This window comes from Cupressus sempervirens, chromosome 11 (assembly GCF_028749045.1).
Source record: "Cupressus sempervirens isolate cs-2001-9-10 chromosome 11, ASM2874904v1, whole genome shotgun sequence".
In the NCBI taxonomy this organism is placed as follows: domain Eukaryota; kingdom Viridiplantae; phylum Streptophyta; class Pinopsida; order Cupressales; family Cupressaceae; genus Cupressus; species Cupressus sempervirens.
This window is the reverse complement of record NC_143128.1, coordinates 512046945-512060585: the sequence shown is the minus strand read 5'-3', so window position 1 is coordinate 512060585 and position 13641 is coordinate 512046945. Positions and strand designations below refer to the sequence as shown.

The following is a 13641-nucleotide window of genomic DNA, read 5'->3' as shown; positions in this document are numbered from 1 at the left end:
GTGGCGCACTTTTAACTCAGTTCACTACTTTGTAGATATTCCTCTCCACCAATGATTTCTGCGTAGCTAGAGTAGATTGGTTTACCTTATTCACAGAGCACTTCGTAGCAATTATTTTATTCACTTTGCAGAAGTTCCTCTCTAGCAATAATTCCAGTGTATTAGAGTAGACTTATATTGGTCGATATAACAAGATTAGCTATTTTAGTCGGTATAGTAATTATTTCAATTGAAATTTAAATATTAAGAGTGGTGATTGCAGTCACTGTGTAAACAGGTGAAAGTGGATGTAATAATAGAATATTGCATGACTTTGTGTATGGTAATATACTAAGAGGGGTACATGTTGTATGATTGTTGTAGGTACTTGATAATCTTAATGAAAATTTGTGTATAGGTAATACACTAAGAATGGTTCGGTTCGGTAAGTGTTTGTTGTAAGAAGTTGAAGCATTATAGCAATGATGTCAATTGAAATTTATATAATTGTTTTGATTAAGTTGGGTTTATATAGTATATTTTAGAAATATAAAAATAAATGTGTTAATAGATAAGATTGAAATTTCATGTGTTAAATACATTTCATAAATTGTTTCTAAAAAAGAAGAATGCATGCAAAGTGAAAGGCACAATTTATAATTTAGATACACTCCTTGCTTTTGGATAATGGAAATATTAAGTTATGATTGATAGAGTGAATGATTAGAAACAAATATTTTTGAAACATCATGTCTAAAAGTAAAATATCTTGGTCAGAAACAAGAGAAAATTTACTCGAGAAGATATTTTATTTTGTAGAATGCATGTTTGATTTTGTGAGCCAAGTACTTTGCCAAAGGGAGACTTTATTTTAATAGAGAGGCAACATAGGAGATCTTAAGAGACACATTTATCTTGATTCCTTCTAAAAGTAAATAATGATATGCCACTTTTTCTCTAAGGAGCTCACTTTCAAGCAAGAAGATGCTACATGAAAATCTTGTTTGAACTATCATTCAAAATGATGCTACAAGTTGAGAACTAGGGAAATTCAATTACATATAAAAATTAGGGATCTAGTTTACTATCAAATGTAACATCATTTCTACATAATACTAGCACATTTTAGTATTATATGCACATCATCAAGAATACCATTTGTTTTATATATGCTAGTGTTATTAAGCCGATAGGCTTTATGTGGGAGCTTTGCTCCCCAAAAACTTAATTTCGATGGAAAAGTTGTCAACCCAAACGGATAAGTTGTCAGCCCAAATGGATTTCTATTTGATGGGAGCTTTTCCAATAGAAGTCATTTTTTAGAAATATTCTATAAACATTTTTTTTTGCATTTTTTCCAAATAGTATCCTTTTTTTATAAACTTTCTATTTTACTATTACGTTTCTAATTCTCTCCTTTCTAATTTTATTTAACTTGCTAATTCTCTAATGTTTTTTGTTAATTTCTATAAATGTCTATCGATAGCTTCAACTTTCTTATGCAATTTACACGTTGAAGAAAATTTGTTGTCTTATTAATTAAATTGATTTCTAAGTTTCTTCCTTTAAGTTTTTGATATGGATGCGAAGGCGAGTGATTCTGCTATGAAGCTATTTGTATTTCTTCTCATTTATTTTAACTATTGTTCTGTTGTCATTTGCTTTTGGAAATAGTCCTTAGATGTGGCTTTGGAATTTTGTTTTGCTTTGCTTGAATATTGTTTGAGAAAAATATAATTGTTGTTCGAGTATAAAGAAAGTCAAAACGTTTAGTATTATGTATTTTTCAAAAAAGGTTTTGGTTGTAGTTTTGGGAATGTTTTCTCTTGATCTGATTTCTGTAGGTTTTTCCTACAAATTTTAGTTTGCCTGGGTGGCACGACACATTTTTTTTTGTTAAAAACAATAACTTTAACTTTCACGTCTGCAACATTAATTAGTTATCTTGTATTTCCTTATGTTCATTCTATTGACATTGATTCTAACAAGTATAATTTCAAAAGTTGATAGAAAAAAATCTACAGAATAATCTAGAAACTGTTATGAAAATTAATAAATTTAAATTGTTTGAATTTTTAATTTTTTCTATTAACGTGAGTAGTGTTTCACCATTCGTGAGACTGTCTGTTGTTGCTTCTATCGAATTTAAAGCACCAATAGACATGTATGATCAAGTAAATGTTTTAAAAACAATTATTTATAGTATCTGCAATCTATAAAGATGAGTTGGATTACTTCTCAAATAAATTGGAAGTTTTAGTTTTCTGTTTTTCGATCTTTTGATCACAATAGTATTTTTTATTAGAATGATTTTTAATTTTTTAAATATTTCTTTAAAAAATAAAAATTATATTATAATATGTGAACTAATTTAAAACTATACATTATATGAACATTTAAATAAATATTATTAAATTGTATGTGACATTAATAATAAATATTATAATTATTATAAATTAGTAGTATAGTGTAATTTTATTTTAAACTTTTTTTTTTTGTAAATAATTAGAGAAGTGGTAGGAACCATTACTAATTTAACTATGTCACCTTTATTTACAATTATTAATTGTTTTCTAAAAAATAAATTTTATTCATTATTATATTATAATAAATTAAGTAATTTTAAACTATATATCATATAAAATTGTAAATAAATATTATTAAAGTTTATATGATATAAAAATAATATAATAATTAAAATTGAATAGTATGACGTAATTTTATTTTAAACTATATATTATATATAAATTTCAATGCATATTTAAAAATTATTATTATTTATGTATATAACCATCATTTAAAATCAATTGATATAAACTATAAAATGATTTCAAAATATACATTAGAATATATTATAAAGATATAAATTGTATAATAGAATGTGATACAAATTAAATATATAGTAACTATATTCATCTATAAATCAATTATTTAATTAAAAAAATTATATAAAAAAATTAAAACTACACTTCATAATTTTGAAGTCAATAGGGTTAATTTAATTTATTGACATTTTAAAGTGGATAGTCTTCATTATGTTTATTGACATGTTTTTATGTTGCTTTCCTATTCATTCAGGTTACTATGTCAACACCTACAACCTCCACAAATTCCAACCATGCATCGACCATAAACTTGAGGGATGAAGGAACCACAATTACTGTAAGTTATCATTTAATCTTTAAAATTATAATCTCCATATGCATGTCAATTGTAATGTCATTGAATTATTTTCCTTTAAATTTCAATATTCTAATATGTAATAGTATTTTCCATATGCATGTCTATGTCACTAAGTTTTGATGTCTTTGGTCTTCAATATCAAATACTCTATAGGATACAATGTCAAATGAGGTGTCAAATGAGGTGAGATCTGTTCCTACAAATGAAAGGGGGACGAATAATCTAGTGAGTTTCCATTCACATTTTTTCAAAATTGCATTTAAAACTTAAATAAATTTACTTCAATGCACCTTTTTAATTATGATTAAATAAATAAATAATGAAGTTTGTTGAACTTCTATCAGCAATGCATAATTTAATTATGATAAAGTAGCAATAATAAATTTACTATTAATTTTTAAAAATTTATTTACTTGCATTCTAAATTCTGAAGTGTAGTTTGAAAACTAAATTGATTTCTTATTTTTCTTTGACTAAATAACAAATTAATAGAATTAAATAACATATTATTATTCATTTTACTTTACCCTTTTACGTAAGTATAGTACAACTTTAATATTTTTTTATTTCAAATTTGTTTTACTTATATTGTAAATTCTGAAGTCTGTAGTTTGAAATTAAAAATTATTTCTTATTTTTCTTTGATTAAATAAAAAATTAACAGAATTAATATGAATCTATTTTTTGTATGAATCTATTGTATTTATATATTTAATTGTTATCACTGATTGTAACATATAGTATAGAACACTTGCCAAAAAGTATATACACTTATAGTAATTTGTAAGAAATTGGTTTTTAATTAGATTTTGAATTTCATATAAATTTTCTTTGGGTTATACATACTCAGAAAAAGATGCAAGAAGAGAAATCACCTTTCTTGCCCAACCAAATCACAAAATTTGGTATCCACCTACCACGCATGGAAGTTGAGCTACCTAAAAGTGTTGGTCCTATAAATGATTATTGGTGTAGGTACGAGTGGCAATGACAAACTTCCAATCATATGCATGGTTTTCTATGGCTTCCAAATGCACCAATGGACATGATCAATTGGAATAACCAATACAAATTATATCAAGCAAAGAAAATCATATTTCCATGATCAATGGTTACACTTCCATTATTGGGTTGACCTTTTATTTGTTGATCTTATGTGCTAACTTGAAATTTTTTGGAGCACTCAATTGTAGCATTTCAAAGATTCAAAGATCTACATTACAAAAATTTCAATTGAAATTGAAGCTTATTTTCCATGAAGCTTATACCATATTTTTTCATGTTCCATGTATCACATGAATGAATGTCATTTTTTGTTGGTAACTTTACAATAAGTACATGGGGTTTGATTTTGACTATTTCTTAACTCTATTTTAAGTTTACATAGAAAATTTATCTTAAATTTTAGTTTGTATTTCTTAACTCTTTTTAAAGTTTACATAGAAAATTTATCTTAAATTTTAGTTTGTCTTTCCTATTGGCTCATTGTTGCATGTACAAAAGCATGCAACTGCTAGTTACTTCATATCATAATATACTTCCTAGAGCCACCACCAACATGACTTTGAAAAGAAATCCAACACAAAAGACTCACTTTACCACCACAATTTTGATAAAGATCATGTGACTTTAAAACTAACAAAGAAATTAGAAGGAGGTTGGACGCAATGTAGAGAAAAATGCATATGTGAACTTGAGCTATATTATTTCTCAGAAATGATTCATTGCAAGATAAAATATTTACTTGTGTCTGTGTAAATTCAAGCCTTATTAGATTCATCCCTAAAGAGAAGAGGAGGATTAATTCATTTGCATCCCTTAAGAAAAAAGAGGTCTTAGTTTCATGATTCTCCTTCCATGGAGCATGGAGGGGTAAGATTTGAATATAGTTTCTTAAGAGCTTAAGGAGACATTAGAAAAACTCAGAGGAGATGTGGACTTTTGGAGGAAAGAGGTCTCATGTGTAGATACATTAAGTCATGATTATTTCTACAACACTTGAGGAAGTGTTAGACACACTTAGAGGATTTGTGAAATCCAAAAGGAAATGCATCTCATATGCATCACTAGAGAAGGCATTAGAGACACTTAAAGGATATGCAAAATTTTAGAGGAAGTGTGTCTCATTGTATAGGAGAGGTTGGAACATACATACTTTTAGGATAACTTCAATGTTTGTGATCAAGAGATCCACTTATGCGATTGTTTTCATGTCCTTGAGTGAGAAAAAATGACTGTTAAAGGAATTTCATCAATGTTCCAGAGGGTTGCATTAATAACCCTTGTAATTTATGCCCTTTCTTCAATTAATGTAATAAGGGAGAGCGTTGGGGGGAGAAATGTTGGAGTTTTATATTAATTAGGTTAATTTATAGATTTAGATTAAATAAAATAAATTAGTGAAATAGTTAGGTATTGGAAAGTTACTCATATGGACAATTTATGTGAGTACAACTAAGATTTTATAAGCCTCATAAATGTAATGAAAAACTCATTGGATGAAATGTAGATCCAATTGAATATATTGAACTCAACTGTAAATATTTGCAGTTTGATTTTTCTCTTTCATGAATCTTAACTGTATAGTTAGATCATCTCATTTTCATGTTGTACTAAACTAACTAATTTAACCAAACACTAAAGCATACCTTTGTTTAATTAGAAATGACATTGTTATTATGATAACTACTTTCCCCACTAATTATCACTATCAGGTCATTTTTGCAGAAATTTTTCATTTATCATAACAATAATACTATGGAAATAATATTATAATTACTTTTATGGTATTTTATACGATAGATGGTTTTCTTCCTGCTTCTTTTCCCCTTGAGTTTTTCTGAAATGGTTTTAATGAAAAAAGCATAATGACTTTGGCCATAAAATAAACAAATTTATAATTACAAACATATCATTTCTAAATCAATTGCATGTAATATATTTTAATAATATGGTTATTATTAATGGAAGAAACTATATTTTTGGATGGGTGCATGTGTGTGTGTGTCTGTGTGTCTGTGTACACACACACACACACACACACACACACACATATGTACATATATATATACATGTATATATATGTACATGTATGTAGATATATATATACACATGTATATATATGTACACAAATGTGTATATATATATATATATATACAGATTTGTGTACATATATATACATGTGTATATACACATACATATATATACATATATATAGATACATGTATGTATATATATACATGTATATACATGTATGTATATATATACATGTATATACATATATATATATATATACACACACATTTATGTACATATATATACATGTGTATATATACATACATATATACATACATATATATATATATACATACATACATATATATATATATATATATATATATATATATACACACACACACACACACACACACACACACACGTATATATATATATATATATATATATATATATATATATATATATATATATATATATATATATATATATATATATATATATATATATATATATATATATATATATATATATATATATATATATATATATATATATAGTGTGTGTGTGTGTGTGTGTATCTTCATTAAACAATACTAAGAGATATTTTCTTGATAAACTTTAGGCTTTAAAATAGTGATAGAAACAATGAACTTATAAAACTTAGTTAATTTTTTAATCTTGGAGTACTATTTATTTATAAAATTCTTTTGAATCTATAATCTTCCTATTATTTAATGTTATTCTATTTTTAAATATATATTTTTTGAAGTCCATCTTTACAATTGATTTGTTTTGTATGAATAGTAACTCATCTCTCTATACTAATACATTATTTAAATGATTTTTCCTAATTGCCTCCATGTTGTAATATTGGAAATAACTTAGAATGAACAAAGTCTATTTCATTACATACTAGTGTGTCTAAAATTCTACTTATCATTTCTTCCTTTTCAAATCTCTACCACATTTTTTTAAGATATCATATAAAACAAATTAATCTCATGTAATGAGTTATTTTAATACAACAATGATTATAGTAATAAGCTATAATGTCATCATATAATAAAGATTCCCTCTTTTTGGTCAAATTAGACAAATTAAATATTTTTTACTAGATCATCTATTTTGGACATATGACATGGCCAAATCATTATTAGTATGAATAGTGAATATTTAACACTTCTAACCTTTTTTTTTTATGAATAGTTTGTTCCTTATATTAAAAAAAATACAATAAAGTTACATATTCACAAAAAAAGGGGCCATAGGATCACCCCGCGAGTTCAGGACAGAAATCAATTATTCATCAAAAAAAACTTTTAGAAAACATCAGAAACAAAGAAGTCCTCATGCCGCCAGTGCAGCGCTAACCGAGGGAGGAGGATCCTTATCACTTAGAAGAAAGTCATGGGATAATGCAAACTAATGATTTTATAATTATTTTTTGGAATTCCAAATAAATAGATAGATAGACAGATAGATAGATAGATAAAATAATATTAAGGACATCACAAATTCCTTAAAAAGGCTATATAGATGATGCCTTACATATCGACTTACAAACGCCAATTCCATTTCTTCCGTGTCTAGACATCGACTTATTGACATAAAGATGTGTTTAGGTCACACCACCATAATATTAGACAGATCTAGCTGGAGGCAACACATTACATAAGAACCTGTAGAGACTGTAATATGAAAGGATATGTATCCTCTCACATCAGAGATTGTCACAGACGGCAGGAGCAAAGGAGAGTTTGTTCTTGCTCAGATCATAAACGATATGGTAATTCTGCTGCTGAACATTACCAAATATGGACGTTCCACCCTCAGGCCCCGAACTAGAATATGCCAAGCACAGCACCTGACGTCCGCGGTACTTCTCACTCATAAACGAGTTCCGCGGGGGCACGATAAAGGTCGCGTTTCCTGCAAAGTGAAAGGCGATCCGCGGAAGCTTCGATAAGGCGACCTGTGAAGAATCGTAGCAAAGAGCGTCAGGTGCATTCACAGGCTTCGCTCTTACACCAGACTTCACTGCCGCCAGGAAGGGCTCGTAAACTGGGTCGGGCATAGCAGTCAGCGTACTTCCCGAATCGATTACGAGCCCGCCACTCTGGAACGCGGAGGCCGGATACTCAATCATGGTGCCGCCAACGCTGATCCCATGCAAGTCCAGATAGTAGAAACTTGGAACGTAATTGGGGTTACTGCTCGCTCTAAGAAAAGGAGTGGACTGGAATCTCCCAGGAAGAGGGGCGTCGCCGAGAATGAGGGAGCTGACGCCGGCGTCGTCGTCGAGGGGTCCCAAGCAGTAGGAAAACTTGTTATTGATGGCTTTGCTCAGCTGAGACGGGAGAGAAAGGACGCCTCTTCCGAGACCGGTTAAACCAGGGATGGTGACGGTGGGGCCCCCTTCCTGCCGGTGACCGCAGCCAAAGGCGAGGGGAGATGGAAGGGCTTCCCACCCCGCTGTCGAGCTTCTCTTGAGACTGAATGTCTCCGCGACCATGTCTCCGGTCGTGTTGGCGCCGTCTCCGTAGGAATACAAGTACCCGCAAGTGTCGGGATGGTTGCAAAAGTTTTGGGTCGACCCAGTACAGAATTTGCTCTTGCAGGGGAGAGTCTTGTAGGAGGAGGACGAATGGGGATCGTACAAGGGATCGTCCTGGGGATAACAGATGGCGCATGGCTTACATTGAACCCAAATGAGGTCGCTGCCCGTGTCGACGATCATGTGCTGCAGCAGTGGAGTGGGGCGCCCAATGCCCATTTGCATTATGAATTCGCCGTCAACTGCGCTTACTGGGCTGTACAAGTTATCACCTCTTCCTCGTCTTGCCATGGCTTGTAGCCTTTCTAGCCGCCTTTTGCTCCGCTCCACAGACAGCCGCACTCGCTCAGCCATCGTGAGATTCATGTGGGGTTTCATCAGTGGAGAACGGGCGGACTCTCTGCGGATCAACTCCACTCTGTAGTAGTTATTGCCCTGCACGCTCCCTCCATCGCAACAGCTGGAGGAGAGAGAGTATAAGAGGGTGAGGAATACGGCTACTGACTTCAAAATGCTCAGAACTGCGGCCATGATGATAGCAGAAATAGGAACTCCTCATGCACCTTGCTTTGGCAACGAATTCTGGTCCAATTTATAGCCTTCTATTGGTCATTTACTCTAAGGACTCTGACTGCTATTAGAAATAATCGGAACCAACTAATGGTTAATTGTCTAGCCGTGCATTTTGTTGCTTGTGGAAACGCATCCCTGTATGATTGGCTTCGTTCATTAGTGGGCTGCAGCTGGTCCCCTGGAACGACTTTTATTTTGTCCTGCAATGGCGCACTTTAATTCTATTCTACGGTGCTTGTTATTTACAGGCACGCTTCTATTATATGGTGATCTTTACCCATAATTTCATTGGTTCAATGAAGCCTTTATTCGATTGAGTGGCGCACTTTTAACTCAGTTCACTACTTTGTAGATATTCCTCTCCACCAATGATTTCTGCGTAGCTAGAGTAGATTGGTTTACCTTATTCACAGAGCACTTCGTAGCAATTATTTTATTCACTTTGCAGAAGTTCCTCTCTAGCAATAATTCCAGTGTATTAGAGTAGACTTATATTGGTCGATATAACAAGATTAGCTATTTTAGTCGGTATAGTAATTATTTCAATTGAAATTTAAATATTAAGAGTGGTGATTGCAGTCACTGTGTAAACAGGTGAAAGTGGATGTAATAATAGAATATTGCATGACTTTGTGTATGGTAATATACTAAGAGGGGTACATGTTGTATGATTGTTGTAGGTACTTGATAATCTTAATGAAAATTTGTGTATAGGTAATACACTAAGAATGGTTCGGTTCGGTAAGTGTTTGTTGTAAGAAGTTGAAGCATTATAGCAATGATGTCAATTGAAATTTATATAATTGTTTTGATTAAGTTGGGTTTATATAGTATATTTTAGAAATATAAAAATAAATGTGTTAATAGATAAGATTGAAATTTCATGTGTTAAATACATTTCATAAATTGTTTCTAAAAAAGAAGAATGCATGCAAAGTGAAAGGCACAATTTATAATTTAGATACACTCCTTGCTTTTGGATAATGGAAATATTAAGTTATGATTGATAGAGTGAATGATTAGAAACAAATATTTTTGAAACATCATGTCTAAAAGTAAAATATCTTGGTCAGAAACAAGAGAAAATTTACTCGAGAAGATATTTTATTTTGTAGAATGCATGTTTGATTTTGTGAGCCAAGTACTTTGCCAAAGGGAGACTTTATTTTAATAGAGAGGCAACATAGGAGATCTTAAGAGACACATTTATCTTGATTCCTTCTAAAAGTAAATAATGATATGCCACTTTTTCTCTAAGGAGCTCACTTTCAAGCAAGAAGATGCTACATGAAAATCTTGTTTGAACTATCATTCAAAATGATGCTACAAGTTGAGAACTAGGGAAATTCAATTACATATAAAAATTAGGGATCTAGTTTACTATCAAATGTAACATCATTTCTACATAATACTAGCACATTTTAGTATTATATGCACATCATCAAGAATACCATTTGTTTTATATATGCTAGTGTTATTAAGCCGATAGGCTTTATGTGGGAGCTTTGCTCCCCAAAAACTTAATTTCGATGGAAAAGTTGTCAACCCAAACGGATAAGTTGTCAGCCCAAATGGATTTCTATTTGATGGGAGCTTTTCCAATAGAAGTCATTTTTTAGAAATATTCTATAAACATTTTTTTTTGCATTTTTTCCAAATAGTATCCTTTTTTTATAAACTTTCTATTTTACTATTACGTTTCTAATTCTCTCCTTTCTAATTTTATTTAACTTGCTAATTCTCTAATGTTTTTTGTTAATTTCTATAAATGTCTATCGATAGCTTCAACTTTCTTATGCAATTTACACGTTGAAGAAAATTTGTTGTCTTATTAATTAAATTGATTTCTAAGTTTCTTCCTTTAAGTTTTTGATATGGATGCGAAGGCGAGTGATTCTGCTATGAAGCTATTTGTATTTCTTCTCATTTATTTTAACTATTGTTCTGTTGTCATTTGCTTTTGGAAATAGTCCTTAGATGTGGCTTTGGAATTTTGTTTTGCTTTGCTTGAATATTGTTTGAGAAAAATATAATTGTTGTTCGAGTATAAAGAAAGTCAAAACGTTTAGTATTATGTATTTTTCAAAAAAGGTTTTGGTTGTAGTTTTGGGAATGTTTTCTCTTGATCTGATTTCTGTAGGTTTTTCCTACAAATTTTAGTTTGCCTGGGTGGCACGACACATTTTTTTTTGTTAAAAACAATAACTTTAACTTTCACGTCTGCAACATTAATTAGTTATCTTGTATTTCCTTATGTTCATTCTATTGACATTGATTCTAACAAGTATAATTTCAAAAGTTGATAGAAAAAAATCTACAGAATAATCTAGAAACTGTTATGAAAATTAATAAATTTAAATTGTTTGAATTTTTAATTTTTTCTATTAACGTGAGTAGTGTTTCACCATTCGTGAGACTGTCTGTTGTTGCTTCTATCGAATTTAAAGCACCAATAGACATGTATGATCAAGTAAATGTTTTAAAAACAATTATTTATAGTATCTGCAATCTATAAAGATGAGTTGGATTACTTCTCAAATAAATTGGAAGTTTTAGTTTTCTGTTTTTCGATCTTTTGATCACAATAGTATTTTTTATTAGAATGATTTTTAATTTTTTAAATATTTCTTTAAAAAATAAAAATTATATTATAATATGTGAACTAATTTAAAACTATACATTATATGAACATTTAAATAAATATTATTAAATTGTATGTGACATTAATAATAAATATTATAATTATTATAAATTAGTAGTATAGTGTAATTTTATTTTAAACTTTTTTTTTTTGTAAATAATTAGAGAAGTGGTAGGAACCATTACTAATTTAACTATGTCACCTTTATTTACAATTATTAATTGTTTTCTAAAAAATAAATTTTATTCATTATTATATTATAATAAATTAAGTAATTTTAAACTATATATCATATAAAATTGTAAATAAATATTATTAAAGTTTATATGATATAAAAATAATATAATAATTAAAATTGAATAGTATGACGTAATTTTATTTTAAACTATATATTATATATAAATTTCAATGCATATTTAAAAATTATTATTATTTATGTATATAACCATCATTTAAAATCAATTGATATAAACTATAAAATGATTTCAAAATATACATTAGAATATATTATAAAGATATAAATTGTATAATAGAATGTGATACAAATTAAATATATAGTAACTATATTCATCTATAAATCAATTATTTAATTAAAAAAATTATATAAAAAAATTAAAACTACACTTCATAATTTTGAAGTCAATAGGGTTAATTTAATTTATTGACATTTTAAAGTGGATAGTCTTCATTATGTTTATTGACATGTTTTTATGTTGCTTTCCTATTCATTCAGGTTACTATGTCAACACCTACAACCTCCACAAATTCCAACCATGCATCGACCATAAACTTGAGGGATGAAGGAACCACAATTACTGTAAGTTATCATTTAATCTTTAAAATTATAATCTCCATATGCATGTCAATTGTAATGTCATTGAATTATTTTCCTTTAAATTTCAATATTCTAATATGTAATAGTATTTTCCATATGCATGTCTATGTCACTAAGTTTTGATGTCTTTGGTCTTCAATATCAAATACTCTATAGGATACAATGTCAAATGAGGTGTCAAATGAGGTGAGATCTGTTCCTACAAATGAAAGGGGGACGAATAATCTAGTGAGTTTCCATTCACATTTTTTCAAAATTGCATTTAAAACTTAAATAAATTTACTTCAATGCACCTTTTTAATTATGATTAAATAAATAAATAATGAAGTTTGTTGAACTTCTATCAGCAATGCATAATTTAATTATGATAAAGTAGCAATAATAAATTTACTATTAATTTTTAAAAATTTATTTACTTGCATTCTAAATTCTGAAGTGTAGTTTGAAAACTAAATTGATTTCTTATTTTTCTTTGACTAAATAACAAATTAATAGAATTAAATAACATATTATTATTCATTTTACTTTACCCTTTTACGTAAGTATAGTACAACTTTAATATTTTTTTATTTCAAATTTGTTTTACTTATATTGTAAATTCTGAAGTCTGTAGTTTGAAATTAAAAATTATTTCTTATTTTTCTTTGATTAAATAAAAAATTAACAGAATTAATATGAATCTATTTTTTGTATGAATCTATTGTATTTATATATTTAATTGTTATCACTGATTGTAACATATAGTATAGAACACTTGCCAAAAAGTATATACACTTATAGTAATTTGTAAGAAATTGGTTTTTAATTAGATTTTGAATTTCATATAAATTTTCTTTGGGTTATACATACTCAGAAAAA

At 28.8% G+C, this 13641-nt stretch overlaps 1 protein-coding gene across 1 annotated transcript; it reads right to left on the bottom strand.

Annotated features, from left to right (window-relative positions):
* Positions 1 to 7593: 7593 nt before the first annotated feature.
* On the bottom strand, positions 7594 to 9624 carry LOC149530606 (aspartic proteinase nepenthesin-2-like). The gene has a single exon (XM_089810949.1). The coding sequence runs from the start codon at positions 9263 to 9265 to the stop codon at positions 7901 to 7903; it is 1365 nt and encodes a 454-aa protein (XP_089667075.1). The 5' UTR covers positions 9266 to 9624; the 3' UTR covers positions 7594 to 7900.
* Positions 9625 to 13641: the final 4017 nt, after the last annotated feature.